Source organism: Pan troglodytes, chromosome 2, assembly GCF_028858775.2.
Source record: "Pan troglodytes isolate AG18354 chromosome 2, NHGRI_mPanTro3-v2.0_pri, whole genome shotgun sequence".
Lineage (NCBI taxonomy): Eukaryota > Metazoa > Chordata > Mammalia > Primates > Hominidae > Pan > Pan troglodytes.
The window spans coordinates 92,359,345-92,376,025 of NC_086015.1; the positions used below are offsets into that span (position 1 = coordinate 92,359,345).

At 37.6% G+C, this 16,681-nt stretch overlaps 3 protein-coding genes across 17 annotated transcripts in view; 1 reads left to right on the forward strand and 2 right to left on the reverse strand.

Annotated features, from left to right (window-relative positions):
* Positions 1 to 1,547: 1,547 nt before the first annotated feature.
* Positions 1,548 to 5,526, reverse strand: CGGBP1 (CGG triplet repeat binding protein 1). Its single transcript, XM_054680817.2, has one exon. The coding sequence runs from the start codon at positions 5,524 to 5,526 to the stop codon at positions 5,023 to 5,025; it is 504 nt and encodes a 167-aa protein (XP_054536792.1). The 3' UTR covers positions 1,548 to 5,022.
* On the reverse strand, positions 1,548 to 8,618 carry LOC129135333 (uncharacterized). 2 transcript variants are annotated; one of them, XM_001135424.8, is made up of 4 exons: positions 8,368 to 8,618; positions 7,572 to 7,776; positions 6,746 to 6,847; positions 1,548 to 5,549 (listed from the first exon to the last, which is right to left on the reverse strand). In XM_001135424.8, exons 1-2 carry the CDS (start codon positions 8,601 to 8,603, stop codon positions 7,692 to 7,694), a joined length of 321 nt encoding a protein of 106 aa, XP_001135424.3. In that variant the 5' UTR covers positions 8,604 to 8,618; the 3' UTR covers positions 1,548 to 5,549; positions 6,746 to 6,847; positions 7,572 to 7,691. The 2 variants fall into 2 exon arrangements, with proteins under 2 accessions (XP_001135424.3, XP_003318251.2); XM_003318203.6 differs by lacking the exon at positions 6,746 to 6,847 and having other exon boundaries at positions 8,368 to 8,603.
* A 66-nt stretch (positions 8,619 to 8,684) lies between these two features.
* The window catches only part of ZNF654 (zinc finger protein 654), an 85,561-nt gene continuing 77,564 nt past the window's right edge, over positions 8,685 to 16,681 (forward strand). For 4 of the 14 annotated variants that reach the window (XM_016941513.3, XM_024355574.3, XM_016941512.4 and 1 more), the window contains exon 1: positions 8,685 to 9,061. In XM_016941513.3, the coding sequence (XP_016797002.1) occupies positions 8,876 to 9,061 (186 nt within the window). In that variant the 5' untranslated portion in view covers positions 8,685 to 8,875. The remainder of the gene's footprint in view (positions 9,062 to 16,681) is intronic. The other 10 variants (XM_054680813.2, XM_063806914.1, XM_063806919.1 and 7 more) reach the window with 10 other exon arrangements.

Genomic DNA, 16,681 nt, shown 5'->3' on the forward strand with positions numbered 1-16,681 from the left:
AATTTTGAACTTTTATTGCTCTTCCTATACAAAATGAGAATCCAGATGAACCAGTGATTAACTATTTACTGGCAACAAGTCTGATGAATACTTAAAGGAGTTGCCTAGAAAAAACAAAGACCTCCCCCTAATCACACCCAACCCCCAGGGTCACTATAAGATAACAATGACTCTTAACTAGAATGCATGCTCATTGAGGGCTGGGATTTTTATTTTTTCTGCTGTATCACCCAGTGGCTAGTGTCAGAGATAGAGATTCAATAAATACTAGTTGATTGCATAGTATTCAAATTTGGCCAAGAACTTGAGGGCATGGGCTTTCAAATTATCTGATTCCAACATTTAAGCCAGGAAGAGCTAAGAAGCATTCACTCTAAATAGTATACATAAAAACAATTGAAAGCAAGTAACATATGGGAAGGGTAATTAATTCCTTAGAAGTGATGTTATACATATGATGCAAATCACACATCACATCAAAGTCTTGTTCTACTTCCTAGTTTTAGCTTTTTAGCTTTCACAGTGCTAGGTTGGCTCGTCTGATCCCAGAAGTATCCTTGCATCATGACATATCACAGGTACATAATTCAACTCAATTCACACATAAATGGGAAAAAAAAAAGAGAAACTTACGAGACTCAGAGGCACATTCAATAGGTTTACATTTAATAAAGGCTGTGGTGAGACACTTTAGGAAAACTGAAGACAGAACTCTCTTGGTTTGGCAATATTAAACTGGAAGCAGGGCCGGGTGCAGTGGCTCACACTTGTAAGGCCAGCACTTTGGGAGGTGGAGGTGGGCGGATCATCCGAGGTCAGGAGTTCGAGACCAGCCTGGCCTACATGGTGAAACCCGTCTCTACTAAAAATACAAAAATTAGCCGGGCATTGTGGCACACACTTGTAATCAATCCCAGCTACTTGGGAGGCTGTGGCAGGAGAATCACTTGAACCCGGGAGGCGGAGGTTGCAGTGAGCTGAGATCGTGCCATTGCACTCCAGCCTGGGGGACAAGAGCGAGACTTCGTCTCATAAATAAATAAATAAATAACTGGAAGCAGAAGTATTGACTTAAGGCCCTTTCTGCCATTTTGATTCTAGAAAAAACAAAAACTGCCTGATTAATTTTTTGCCAAACAGAAGGGATTAGTAGCAGGATTATTTTCCCTCAAAATTATGTAAAATTGAAATATTTTTGATTTGTATGCGTTTTTTGTTACAAGTGGTAATGAGAATATAGCAGAGAAACTTATAAATTAGGTCCTTTAATAACTAATACTTCCAAAAGTAAAAAAACTAAAATATTTCCAATTAAAAGCAATGATTAAACTTAAATACTATCTATACAACTTGGGAGCAAAAGGGATATCTGTAGCTATGATGTGAATCTGATTTGACAGATTATATACTTTTACATTGAGTATAATGACTAGTATTATAAAAGGGAGCTATAACTAGTAGAAAAATAACTCAGTAAGATTCTGCTGTTTTGTAATCAGGAAATATATTTGTCATTGACTCACAAAACAAAATGTGCTTTCAAAATCTTTTGAAACAATTTTTCTGAAATTTATTTCTAGAAGTCAGAGACAAAACTTTAGAAGTGACACATTTATACTAAGCATACATGCGTGAGCAAAAAAAATAAGCACGGAATACAAAAATGAAATAGTAAAATTTTAATACAGTATTCTGAATACAAGTAGAATACCACTAGATAAGAATTGTATTTACCTAAGAAATCTATGATAGTGTGGGTGGAGATAAACCAGTTTAGGATAGCCACTTCACTATTCACATTTTAATCAGTGCTGACTAAAAGCTAAAGCAATTTCTTTTAGGCTAAGATTGGCAAAAAATCATAGACCCAATTTTCCTTGTTATGAATCAAATGAACATGTTTTAAGGTGATTTGTCCTCATTTAACGGTAGCTGGGGTAAGTCAAACCACAGAGAGCCCTTACAAAGACTAAGCACCAAATGATGAACTGTTTGTGGCTTTTGTTTTGGGCCATCTTAAGTTTTATTTTGTGTTTTCCATTAACATTCATGTGCAAATTCTTACAGGCAAAAGTTTTAACATGGAAGTTTCAGCTTGGAGATCTTGCCAACTGTACTTACAACAGTTTTAAAGCAATTGATACTTTCAGAACAATCTCAAGCTTAATTGGTTACCATTATTAAGATGCAGAACTTTTTAATGTTTTCTGGTCCCTGAAAATTCAATAGGGCCAAATGCATTAACTGGAAATAGCATTTTTTTAAAGTCTTAATCAAAGATGATAATGGATAAAACAACTATATAGGCTCTCATACACAATCTTTCTTAATTTTCACCCTGTAAGAAATGATTACAATGTCCTTCAGGCTTGTTATACACCCCCACAGAATCAAAAAGAAAGCCAACAAAGAATTGAACATTTCAACAAGCTAGGAAATATTTACTGTAAGCATATTGTGAAATTCTGGAAGACATACTATCAATACTTTGAGAAAACACTATTAACATGTGTTGAAGAAGGCAGTTTATAAATGAAACATTACAAATCTTATGTTTATGCATACAACTTATAAAATAGAAAAAAGCTGCTATTTTTCCAATAGTATAGCATCACACTAACACTATATAGTTAAGATTGAAAACTTCTGTACACACGTTCACTACACCTCCAAAGCAGCATATGCCTCTTAGACATCCTCATTTGTTATCTAACATATGCCAATCATGGTTTCAGGGATTTGTATCAGTTCGAGCAGGCTAAAACAATCATTCTGCTGTATTTATTTAACTTTAGACACAGTTAACTAGCTTCAGGGAACAAAAGTTCCATAATCAATGAAGAAACATTAATACCAAATCCCCACAACAGGATGGAAAACATTTCTAAGGAGAGGATATAATCCTAACAGAATGGACTATGCCCCTAGTTACAGTGAATGTGGGAATTAATTAGGAGTCTGAAAAAATACATTAAGATATATAAAATTTAAGTGATTATCAAATCAGTAGTAACTACTAAAACTTAAATATGAATTATTGATGTTTTTCTAATGCAACATCATCCAGTTTACTGCTTAGGACCACTCTCAAAGCTGATCTGCCATTACATTTTGCCATTAGTACAAATTAATACCCAAATAATAGGGAGCAGTTTGAATCACATGGAATTTCAAAAAACAGAATGATTGTGTATCTTTTTGTATTCTGAAAATAGTGCTATAAAACTCAATTATTCCTAGCTTCTAAAATCTACCATCTTAGATAGTTCAAATTAAACATGGTTGCCTGCAAATTCTTTTCTAGAGGAAGTAAACGCAAAACACATATGGTTATGTTTTGCTGCTGGTCTCCTCATACATGTGCTTCATCAACGAGAGCACTACTCTAGGCATGCATTTATCAGACTACTTTAACGTAACTGAACATGAGGAAAACAGTTCACATTTTGATAAGTGATTTATTTTGGCGGCAGGCTTATTTTTTAATGAAAACAAAACAAATCTCTGAAGTCAAATGGCCAGTTTGACAACCTGAATTAGAAACTTAAGTCTGTAAAAAAATCTTAAGACATGGAAAGCTGTTACTGAAAAATACACAGTCTAACTTTTTTTCACTTTGGCTTTTTCTTTTATAAATGAAGATTTGTGGTAAAAGTCAAAGATAACTCCAAGTCACACAGGGCATCATTTGTCACTGCTTTGTAATAGAAATATATCTTATAAGTATTTTTAACTTGAATTTCAAAGAATTTAAGATTTTTTATTAAAGCTCTAGTCCAAGTTTCCAGCTGTTAAATTTTTAAAAAATATAATTTGGGTCTCTGATAGAACTTAGCTGGGCTAAGCTACTTGGATAACCTTACAGGATAGTGAGGTTCAAACAGAGATCATTTCCTGAACATGGCTGATCTTTAAGAGAACAATTTCCTCACCCAAAGTTATGCAGGATACTGCCAGATCTCCACTACAAAAAACCTGCCAGAATTTCTAGACAATTGTTTACCATCCATGTTAAAAACCTTGTACCACCAGAGGCAAAGCAGATAAAGTAAACTTGTTTCTAGTCTAGACTATTCACCTAAATAAACTCATAAAGTTGTAGAGAAAAATTAATGAATAGAAAGTAATTTTATCTGATCTGTCAGCCAAAAAAAATTACTAATTCTCTATAATAAAGAGAAAACTCAACCATAAAATGTCTGTTTAAGTAAAAATGCCAATCTTGAAGTCTTTTAACACCAAGACATAGAAAAAAGTTTAGAAATTCAAGATGATGCTTAAAATGAAAGCTATGGTTTGAAATTAGTATTCATAGTAAGAGACTAAAATCCTGTCACTGCAAAATTCCCCTTGGCTTTTGGCATTGACATTGAAAGATTTTAGTCTTTTGGTCACTTGAAGCTGCTACAAAATACAACAATAAGCCTTTAAAATGGGGGCGGGGGAAGTATGGAATTGAAAGATAGTTAAGGTGACTACATCATATACAAGTAAAACATAGTTTGAAATAAACAGTCATTTCTGCTAGGGATCTGAAGACATAAGAACAGTTTTCCACTATCCCTTCCTTTTTGAAGAGGATCCTCTAAAGAAAATAATTCCTTTAAGTTACTGTTAAGTGGTGTTGCCTGGCAGCAGCTTCAATAGGCTAGTCTTCAATCCAAGTAATTAAGTAATCTCACAAGGAATAATCATACATGGCAACAGGGTAAAAAAGCAGGGCAGTTCTTCCATGCACAAACATTTCAGGAGAAAAACCATTAATTTTAAAGATAACCATCAGGTTTCAGGTATCCTAGCACACTCTAAACCTAGGTTTTGCTTTATACCATTGGTGACTAAAAGTAACAATAAGTTTTGCAGCGAGGTGGTTTTTTTTTTTGCCTGCAACTATATACACATTGCAAAACTATTCTGCGTCACATGATTTTAAATGAAATAAATACAAAAATGAACCACACAATCAACACATAACTTTAATACTCCACATTTATCTTGATCACAATGGTGGTAACCTCCTAGTCAACAATCTTGTGAGTTGAGGAGTTGATTCTCATTCTCATATCCATCAGGAAGATATGCCCTCCGTAGCTGGTCTGACTTAGGTATGGAGCCTCCATTCTTCACATGGCGAGATAGGAAAGCACGGACTGCTGGGTGATCAGCCTTCTCAAGTGGGATGTTGGCTTCCAGGCACATTTTCACAAAGTCCTGGATAACACTGACTTTCTCTGTTTGCGCAGTACTGTTGCACTGAAGAGATGCAGTTAGGGGCCTCTGCTTCTTTCTCACATTCTGCTCTTCAAATTCTGCCTTCCTCTTGGTATGAGTCTTTGACTTGAGGTGGTCACTAATGGCAGACTTGCGAACATGATTCAGAACCACATTGCAAGAAGTGCAGAAGAGTTTTCCTCCATCTTCATGCAGCTCACCTCCAAACTCAGTGACTCGATCCAGGGGAGTCACATACAAAGCAGTCTTAGAACGGTTTCGAGCAGGTGGTGCTGTTACTACAAATCGCTCCATTCTGATTCTAAATAAATATGGTTCTTTCAAGACAAAAGAAACAAAGATGAGTATTATAACAACAGTTCATTCTGGAAGTAATGAACAATAAAAGGCAGTATATAAACACTTTAAATACTTCAAAAAACTAAATTCAAATTAGTAGACTGTGTGTCTATTAATCTTAACTTACCTGAAATATATAAGGGAAGGCAAAACTAGAACAAGTTACTAACCAGTCGCAATCAGGTCCATTCCTTGATTTTTACGAAATTCAAGTAAATTAGACTATAAAGAAAGAACTCAAACTATCCCAGATGTCACTATTATTTAGGGAAACCTAATCACAGTTCAATATTTAGGATATAAATTACATTCAGGATATAAATTGTATTAATCTTTTCTAATTTAGATATGCATTCAAGTTCAAAAGAGCTTCTTTCCTGTCACAATTCTGGGACAACTGATTTTAGGAACACAACTGTGGATAAAGTTTTTTCAAACAGGTGGGCCTATAAACTGCCATAATTCTATATGAAGATGAATATAGTTTCCAAAATTCTTCTGAGGAAAAACCACAAAAAAAAAAAAACCAGACCAAATACAACTAAAAGCAACAATGACATTAAATTGTAAAGCCAAAATATACAGTTCAAAGTTATTTTGTAATGCATGTATACCTCCGTTTTCCAAAAGGTGTTAAGATATGCAGTCTTACTTCTCTAATACTTGTTTCTTTTCCCATTAAAATTAATAATTACATTTGTTAATACTTACTTCACTTAACTAGTAAGAACAAAATCAAGAACACAGAGTCTAGTATACAGCAGAACCTCAATTAAAATTTGATGGAAAAAGTACGTACGTATCTTCACTATTTGTCCAAATATTTATATTTATTTAATCTAGAAGCAGCTTAATTAATTTCTCAATTTATCCTAATAACACACTTTTATGAGCACTGCACTAAATACCAAATGACAGCCTTATGGGCATTGAAACCTTTAGATAATGAACATATTTTGGTAGGTGACAAATCATCAAGTCTTAATTGTTCCCTGGGGCCATACCTTTGGGCTCTTACAATAACCAAGACTTAAGAAGTTAAAGTGAATTTGATAAAATTCAAGATGGAATTCTGTCTGCATAAATATGTTAGAGAAATAATTCTAAGTGTGCTCTGAAGAATTATGTCTCATAAGTGTAATCAGAAACGATGGAGTATTCCATGAATACATACTAGAGAATAGCTGGGTAACATGAACTCTCTTTCAAAAGGACTTTAAATTGCCAACGTATCAGACAGTCATGGATCCAGAAGATTAAACATTCCACAGAAATTCTGAAAAGTACGATAAAGTCTAGGTTTTAATAAATTTTATTTTTTCCACTTTTTTTTTTTTTAAAGTGCACAGCTCTCATTTGCCAAATATTGTGTTAGGCTACAGGTTTGCAACGGCAGAGAAGACAGTTATGATTCCTATCTAGTACTTACCATTACACGTTTATACTTTAAGTAAATGGTATGTGTTTTACACTCCCTCACAAATCAGTACCAATTATGATTAATGGTTGTAACCTAGTTGTGGTAAATATACCAAATATAACCTAGTTGTGGTAAATATGAGGTAACTATACCAAATATGGTTAATGGTTCTAACCTAGTTGTGGTAAATATTAAATATTTGTGCCCCGTAATGCATAAGTCTTACTTTCTATGTAAAAAGTCTTGTATCTTTAAATATTTGGATTTCAAAAACAATAAGCATGTAATTCTTTATAGCATAAAATGCTCAATCATTTGTGCTAAGGTGAAAGGCCTATACTTTCCAATGTTTTCGTAATTTCAAGAAGTCTGTTTGTGTTACTGCAGAGGCAAATTTCCACCCAGTAGAGGATGCTCGAGTTTACATACCCGAAGAACAAAAGTGTTTTCAATAGAAGAAAACATTTTCAACAAATGAAGAAATTAAGAAGTGCAGGAATTAGCCAACAAAAGAGAAAAAGCATATCGTTTGCTAGATCAAAATAAAACTCATCATAAGTTTTCAAGTTTAAATGTTTACCGGATTAGTTTCCAGTTTTTTTCGTCTTGATACTTAGCAGGGAATGGTCTCCAGAGAGAAACCAGAGACGCATCAAATCCTGGCACTTTCCGTTTGTTCAACCCCGGAGATGCCTTCAAATCAGTTTTTCAACAAGTGGTGGTGGGGAAATAGTTTCTGGGCTTGCACCCGATTTTCCCTGCGGTGCCAGGAAGTCATGCCTTTACTGTAAAACACGAAAAACAAATGGAAGGAAAAAATGGGGGACGGAAGGAGGGTGACTGAAAAGATGAACAAGAACGTCAACAACTGCCACCACGCAGGTGTTTCTAAAATCACTTTATAGGTAACTACAAACCCGATCCCAACGTTTACCCTAACACTTCCCCTCCCAGGTCCTCCTCGGTGGTCCGCCCGCTTGGCACCTCCTCCAGCAACCCAGGCCCGGGGGTTCGGGCGGGGGCGGGGGAGAGGCGGGGCCCAGGACGTTCCCGGCGTCTGGGCTCTCTCCTCCGGCGCCAAGCCCAGCACGCCGGCGCCCAGCCGTCCCGACCCCGCTAGCTGGGCAAGGCCGAGTCCCAGGTGCCAGCTGTGGGCCCGGGAACTCGACAGCCGACTTGGCGGCAGTCTCAAGGGAGGCGGCGGCAGGCGCCTGGCGGAGGCGGCCGCTGTCAAGCTTCCCGTCTCCTCCCTCTTCCTCCCGCCGACAACTGTGCCCCGGCCCCGCCCCCGGTTCCAGCTTCTGGACGGAAGGCCCCGGGCCCAGAGCCCGCACCAACGGTCGGGCCCACCCTCGGCCTCCCTAGCTCCTTGGTACCGTAGGATCGAGGCCGCCGTTAGGGAAAGTGGACGAGGCCCAGCCGGAAAGGAAAAGAGAAGGAAGAAAGAGGAGCAAGGGAATAAGGGAGGAGGAGGAGGATCCGTCGCTGCCGCCGTCGCCGCCGTTGCCCGATCGAGCCCCGCGGCGGCCGCCGTGTCCCCCGCCGCGCCCCGTCCGCCTGCACAGCCTATGGCAGAGCCCGTAGGCGGTCCCCAGCAACCGCCGAGCAGCATTGACCAACAGACGGCCGGTTTATCAAACAGACTGCCGATTTCACCAATAGTAGTGGAAAGGCGGGCATGAGCATGATTGGCAGCTTGCGTCTTCCAATAAAAACTGGGGGCGTGGGTGGGCGGAGCCGGAAGTAGAGCCCAGCCGAGAGGCCCCTGTCCGGCTAGGGAGGAGGGAAGGGGGAGGGAACTAGAGAGGAGGAGGAGGTTAGCCTAGGCATCTACGGCGGCGGCGGCGGCGCAGGGGCTGGTACGCGCTGGGCGGCGAGAGCCTCATGGCGGAGGAAGAGAGCGACCAAGAGGCCGAACGCCTCGGAGAAGAGCTTGTGGCCATTGTGGAGTCCCCGCTGGGCCCTGTGGGGCTTAGAGCTGCGGGCGACGGTAGAGGCGGTGCTGGCAGCGGCAACTGCGGCAGCGGCGTCGGAATCAGCAGTCGGGATTACTGCCGACGCTTCTGTCAGGTGAGGCGTCCGTTGGCCGCCCCGACTTGTCACCCGGGTCCTGGGCCTCTCTGCGTCTCCTGGCCTTCTCGTCCATGAATCTGGTCTATGTCCAGTGCCCGCTCCTCCCCAACAAGGAGGGTGAGGCTGAAGCTCCCTCCTCCACTTATCCGGCTTGGGGTGGGGGGCGGGGAGCAGGGCGAGGGTGACCCACGGGCTTAGGGTTGCTGAGAAAGTGAGTTTGTCGGGGATGGAGGGGCTGGAAAGAAGGAAGGTCGGCTGTCCGGAAAGCTCTGTCCTGACATGCCTTCCCTACCCCAAACAGACCTTCCTGCCCGAGAGTCCCGCCTTTCTTATGTTTCCTACCCTGGTCTTTCTCACCTCATTTGGCACCTCTGGTAACATTTTCTGCCTTCCCCTCTCCGCCGATTGCCCCCCGTGTTCTCCCCTTTTTTTCCGGGATGGGAGACATGCCATCTTTCCTGTCACTGCCACTGTTCCCCCTCTTCTAGGGTCTCCTGTCATCCCCTCACAAGATCCCGCTGGGCCGGTTCTCCAGTTGGCGTAGACGCTGACCCACGGTGATTTAGTTACTTTTTTCGGACAGAGAGTGCGTTAAGGCAATGTGATTGTCATTTTTTTTAACCTCCTTCGGTTGACACACGCACTCTTTTCTAATTAACTGCTCATAATGAAAGTAATTTTCCTTAAACTCTTGCTCCGGTTAACATCACCAACCCCCCTCATCCTTCAATATATAATGTATTTTATTTAGCCTGTAAAATACAGTGTCTGAACGGTGACATTAAATTATTTACTCAGTCGACCGTCACAGGGGTTTGATGTTGTTCAAAGTGTTTGTAATCAAATATAACAAATATACCCCTACTTTTTTAGGGGTAAAATGTGTGTACTCTGCATTCTCATCTACTTGCATTTGTAATTTAAACGGTTTGTTCCCATTCACAACAGTCTTTTTTTGCAAGCTATTTTGGGGAAAAAAACTAACTGCTCCTTTTCCTTCCCATCCCTTTTAAAATGCGTCCATTAATTTGGGTGTATAGGGTTCAGATTCTGGCTCCACCATCTCCTGGCAGAAATTATTACCTTGGACAAGTTACTCTGTGTCTCAGTTTCCCCTTCTGTCAAAGAGGAGTAATAGTTAAATAAATATGTGAAGGGTTTGAATCAGGTAGCTATTAATTTCATTCTGATAACAAGTAGGAAATAAAGTTAATGAGAAATGGGCATCATGTTTGCTGACATTTCTTTCAATGCTTGTAAGGAATTTTTTCAATGCTTGTAAGGAATTTCTTTCAATGCTTGTAAGGGAAAGCTTGTAAGAATTCCCTTACAAGCATTGAAAGAAAAAGGATGGAGTTGACATTTTTCAGGTAAGTTTTTAATGCTTTAGTTTAAATTGCCTTTTGATTTCATGTTTTCCCCCAGTGTCATAAAGAAGTTGGTTTGAAGAGTATGTCAGTTTCTTTGGCATTGCTATTTAATGACTTTCTTGAAAATGTATTTTTATTTTGATAATTGGCATTCACTTTTATTTTGATAATTGGCATTCACTGAATTTAGAGGTTCAGTGTCTTGTTTTCAGAGCACTTGTTTTCTAACTATACCTTTTACATCTAGAAACCACGCTATTGGTAGATTTTGTATCTATAGGAATTGTAAACTTCTGAAAATTAGGATACAATTTATATTTTTAATATATTCAGGGGCTGAAAATCTATTTAATTTGTTTGTTTTGCTTTTTATATCAACAACCAGCTACTAAAATTTTAGAACAAATGACAAATTTAGCCTGCAAAACACAGTGTCTTAATAGTGACAGTACAATATTTTAAGAACAAATGAAGTTGACTACTTTATGACTTCGCTACCTCCTGTATATCCAAGGAAATAAAACAGGAAGAACTTAATGAACGTTTATTTTCTATTGCTAAATTATGTTAGACTGACATACTTTCATGTTACCAACTTTTACCTGAAACATAGTTTATTACCTGAAACTTTACATATTTTATAATACTCTAGGTTACTGAGAGATCTGCTCTGAGGTTTTGTCCTGGTTTTACTTTGCAGGTGAGCTTTGTGAAGTCCTTTTTTATATTAAAGCTTTTAGATGGAATAAAATATTCCTTTATTAAGTTGAATTTTATCAACTGAGAAATAAAATTCTACCATAGTAATTGCTTCATTCGTCAGTAAGGGAAGCAGGGGGATTATTTAATCTAATTCCTAGTCGAAGATTTCTTTTTAAAAATTTGGTTTTCTGACACTGAGGCTAATATTAAGTATAATAATTTGTTTTTATTAGTGAATGACTTAATCGTGAGTAATGCAATGGATATTGTGCAGTTGGGGTATGTGACAGTTAACTAAATACATGAATTATACAGACAGGTTAGTGGTGTTTCAAAGAAAGGCTCTGGTTTATCTTCCTCTTTTTAGAGGGAAATATGAATCAAAATTTCTTGGCAGTTAGTTGTGTGGGCAAAGGGAGAGAGGAAGGAACACTTCTTTTCCAGAGGGGTTTTTGTGTCTTTTACCATAAGGAAAAGTAAAACAGAAGATACAGTGTAATAATGTTGGACTGGCCCTATCACATTCTCTCTTGGCTCTTGTTAGCTGACTCAATAAATGCTTAAATAAAACTGGCCCTTAACTGATACTTAATTTCCTTTGAGGATGAAAGGTAGGGGAAAGTAACTTTTATGGAAGGCCTACTAACTCTTAAGCTTCAGACAGCAAGTAGCATAGTTGAAATTGAGGCATGAACAAGTTAAGGTGTCTTAGTTTCCATTATGTAGACATGCTGGGATTTGAACTCAGTCTTCAGTTTCTGCTGAAAAGCAGTAAGTAAATCCTCAATTATAGAGGGGAGTTTTTTGTTGTTGTTGCAAGTGATGTGAAAGAAAAAAGAAGTTATTGGAAATAACTTGGTATTATGGATGAAAAGTTTAGAAAGTACTCTTTCATTATGACACAGTAGTAAGAAATACTTCAAGAAGCAGACTGTTATTGTCTGACTTGTTAAGTGCTGTAAACACTTTTCTAATTCCTGAAAGTTTTAATAATTCAATTTATTTTGTCACCAAATACACTGAATTTTTTGTCATAAATTGATTGTAAACTAAGGAAGTTAAGATACTTTCTTCTTAGTTCAGTGCCAGAATGAATATAATGAGTAATAAAAAAGGATTTCTGGAACCACTTTGATATGTTGATTGAAATATAATTTAAAATTATTTCATACTACAGTGGGGTTAATAGTCATGCCACGAGGATGTCATGAATATAAAAAGAGAGAAGAATATAAAGTACTTAGTATTGTACCTAGCACACAGATAGACTTAAATAGGTAGATGCTATTAATATTTCTCTTGTAAAATCCTCTGAGGATTTATGAGGGACATTAGAGATAATCTGTAGGTAGCTTATAATTTGTGTTTCGCAGTAAACTTGAGAGAAAATTTAGAAATGTTACAATTCTTAAATTCTGTTATTTAATTAGAAAAGCCGAATGCTCCTGGTGAAACACAATGATTTGTAAAACAACTATGGCAGGGGTTCTCAGAGATTTCGTTTCCCTTAGGAGACATTTGGCAATGTCAGGAGATAGTTTTGATTGTCATGATTGAGGTTTGCTGCTGACATCTAGTGCATGGAGGCTAGAGATGCTACTGAACATCCTGCAATGCACAGGATAGCTCTAACAACAAAGAATTATCTGGTCCGGAATATCAGTAATGCCGAGGTTGAGAAACTTGGCTGTACCCTTACTTTGGGACTCTTAGTGGGTACCTTATATGCGTAATGCTGATATAAATGGCAGTAAAGTTTTTAATGATCCTCAAATAGTTTTTAAGTAACGACTGTGGGCCAGGCACTGTAATAGGTGCCTTAAGAGATGGTATTCACAGAAAAGAGAGTGTCCCATAGTATTATAAAATACATTCTAATGTCTCTTAATTTAGAGAAATTATAATTTGTCTCAGGAAGAAACAATCCTTATTTCTTGGTCTTGATATAGGATTTACATAATACTTATTATAGCTCTATGAATAGTTTTCTAGGGTATAATACATTTTTACTAATTCTTGCTATTAATTGGGATTATTTTTAATTTATCTTTAATTTTTATTAATGTACTTAGTTTTAAGAAGTCATATAAGGCCTAAGTATCAGGAATTGCATTTTGGTGCTAATGGAGACCTGACTTAAGTGGTTCAAACAAGGTGGGCATTTATTTCTTATGTAAAAAAATCTTGAATAGATAGTGTAGGGATGGTACAGTGGCCATACTATCATTTGCTCTTTCTTACTAGTCATCCTTGTCTTAGCATCCCGAGTTTGTGTCATGATCCAGGGTAGTTGCTTGAGTCCCAACTATCACATCTGACTTCCCAGTGGCAGGAGCTGGTTGTCTCTGTGGTGTAAACCAAAACAACTTGTCCTAAATCCTACTTAATGACCCACTTTCATCTTGTGAGTTATCCCCACCTGAAAAGAATGTTAGGAAATTTTTCTAGGTTTTTGTTTCTTTGATCAACACATGCCTACGATTCTGTCAGTATGGAAGAAAACAAGAATGGATATTATTGAACAACCAGCTTCTTTTTTTTTTTTTTTTTGCCACAGCTTATAACAAAAAATTGCAGTCATGCCCTGTCCTCTTCCTTTCCTACTTCTTATTCTCCAGAGGCTATCACTGGCAACTCTTTCAGTTTTGATATTTACCTCTATATTTATAAGTAATTTTTTCCCTAGTTGTTTTAGATGGAATCAGTTGGCCTAGTACAGGAAGGAGATAGGGACTATCTTACTATCTCACTATTGATCTCACTATTGAGCATGTTCACTATGTACACTGTGATTATACCCCGTTTTTGTTTATCCCTTTCCTTCCTGCTACCCTCTTTGTGTCCAAATGTTCAGTGTCTTTAGAGAATTAGGAGTTAGTTGCCATTGTTTTGTTAGGGGAGGGATCTGGGGGAGATTTTGATCTTTTTGTTTCTGACTCTGTTTTCACATCTTTTGGAGGTATGTGGTACCTCAAATTCCTGAGATGTTCTGGGGTTCTGGGGTTGATTCAAGCACACATGAGCTTGTTCCCAAACTCCCTCTACTGATGGCTTGGCTTTCAGTTTCTTGGGTCTGTTAAGCCAGTTACCACCCATCCATCTAATTTCCAACTACCCATCTGTAGATATCTCTCCTTTTTCATTGCTTTGTCCAGTGGGTTTAGCTCTTTTAAAACACAAATATTTTTACTGTTATTTTAGTGGAGTTTTCAAGTAGGATCAGACGTAAATGTGGTTCAATCTGTCACATTTAACTAGAAGTCTCAAATTAGTTTTCTAGCTCAGTAAATAATAGTATGAAAGATGAAAAGGAAAGTATTGAGAATAATTTGCAGTCACTTATTTACTTTTGAAAAAGAGTATCCTATTTTCTGATCTATTCTGTGGTGAATATCCAGAGCTAGAAATAATTTAAGTGCATTGATAACTTTTTAATTGCATTGATAATAATTTTTTAATTGCATCGATAATTGCATTGATAAATTTAATTGCATTGATGCAAAATTATTTTTATTTCTCAATTGCAAATGAAAATTTTAGCTTTTTAAAAAGTTTTCAAATTTTGGCACATTTGGGATATTTCAAGTCTTCATAAAAGGTGAATTCCCTGGAAAGACATTAACTCGTTTATTATAATTAGGAAAAAACAAAACAAATGAACCTTAGATGTTGATGGCTGTATTTGGGGAGCTAAATCCTTTTTTTTTGTTATTGTTGCTCCTTAATGCCTTTATAGGTTGACTTTCAGAGTTGAGTTGAACTGATTGTTCATAATGACGTTGTTTGTAATAGTAAATCATTGAAAACTACCTAAATGACTATTATTAGGGGAGTTAGTACATATAATGTAATCCTATGTCCCTTTTCCCTAAACAATCATGTATTTAAAGAATATTTATTCATACGAGAAACTGTTTATAGTATAACTACTGAAAAGACACAGGACACAGGTGAGTTCACCTTTGTAAATAAAAAGACTGAAATATACCAAAATGTTGTTAACTTTGTGGTGGTATGCTTATGGCTGAATTTTATTTTTTACATTTATTTTTTGAGTTTTTTAAAAATTAAACCTATTTTATAATCAAAGAAAAAATAAAGTATATAAAATACATTTCATTTTCTTTTCCTACCTCACAGATTGTTTATTATTATTATTTTTTTGAGACAGGGTCTGGCTGGCTGTGTCGCTCAGGCTGGAGTGCAGTGTCTGCCATCTAGGCTTACTGTAACCTCCCTGTCCGGGGCTAAAGCGGTTCTCAGCACCCATCAGCCCCCACCCCCCAGTAGCTGGGACTTCAGGTGTGCACCACCATGCCCGGCTAAATTTTTGTAGTTTTAGTAGAGACGAGGTTTTACCATGATCTGCAGGCTGGTCTTAACTCCTGAGGTCAAGCGATTCACCCACTGTGGCCTCCCATGATGCTAGGATTACAGGCATGAGCTACCGCGCCTAGCCCTAGATTGGTTATTTTGTACAAATAGATACAAGATTATTTTGAGTATGATGAAATTTTAATTCTTTGTTTCCCCAAAGCATGTGAGATGCTTTTTTAAAAAAATGAATTGGTTAAATAAACTTATGAAAATCATTTTAGAATGACCAATGAGGTTCTAAACTTCAGTGACTTTTTTATACACAGTCTTTCATTAGATACATGACTATTATTGCTTTCCAAATAACCACTCATTACATTGCTTCAGAAAATCTATCCCTGCCAGGGTGTGGTGGCTCACACCTGTAATCCCAGCACTTTGGGAGTCCAAGGCAGGCAAATTGCTTGAGCTCAGGAGTTCGATACCAGCCTGGGCAACATGGTGAAACCCTATCTCTACAAAAAAACAAAAATTTAGCTGGGTGTGGTGGCACACACCTGTAGTCCCAGCTACTTGGGAGGCCGAGGTGGGAGGATGGCTTAAGCCCAGGAGGTGGAGTTTGCAGTCAGCTGAGATCTCCAGCCTGGCTGACAGAGCGAGACTGTGTAAAACAAACAAACAAACAAACAAAAAAACCAAAAAAACCTCAATTTTAATTTTGTAGATAAAATGGCAGGAGGAAATATATTTAAATGGAGTCATTGCTTTTAAGTTTTTTAGTTATATCATCTTTTCACAGTTCTGCCAAACACAAGTAAGGCACCATTTGTACTGTTGTTACTGGCACTGAATTTTCTTGCTTTCCTGCCAAAATGTGCTAAACTACACCTTAAAAATTACAAACAAAAACAAAAACAAGAACTTTACGAAACCTGTAGTAAAATATGTGTCTGGTAAGATATGTGAAGAAATAAAATAAGATCAATTAAATCTGGCCCATTGAATGACACATTAATTGTATATTAATATGTAATGTTAAAGATATTAGGAGATGGTGGGACATTGTGGCAAACTAAATTTGGGAGGAGGTTGAATTGTATAATTTATGAAATCCTAAAGTCTAGTACATTAACACTCTCTACTGTCAACTTTTCAAAGCAGTGGTGAATACAAAAACTGAAAGACTCCATCTAAACAGTAAAAAAGTCACTAATGTGAAGGTTGAAGC

Bases quoted from the DNA above. Each gene is read 5' to 3' on its own strand.
- CGGBP1 (XM_054680817.2), bottom strand. From the start codon at position 5,526: ATGGAGCGATTTGTAGTAACAGCACCACCTGCTCGAAACCGTTCTAAG.
- LOC129135333 (XM_001135424.8), bottom strand. From the start codon at position 8,603: ATGCTGCTCGGCGGTTGCTGGGGACCGCCTACGGGCTCTGCCATAGGC. The intron at 7,777-8,367 runs GTACCAAGGAGC...CGTGTTTTACAG, and splicing joins ACGGCGGCCTCGATCCTACG to TAAAGGCATGACTTCCTGGC.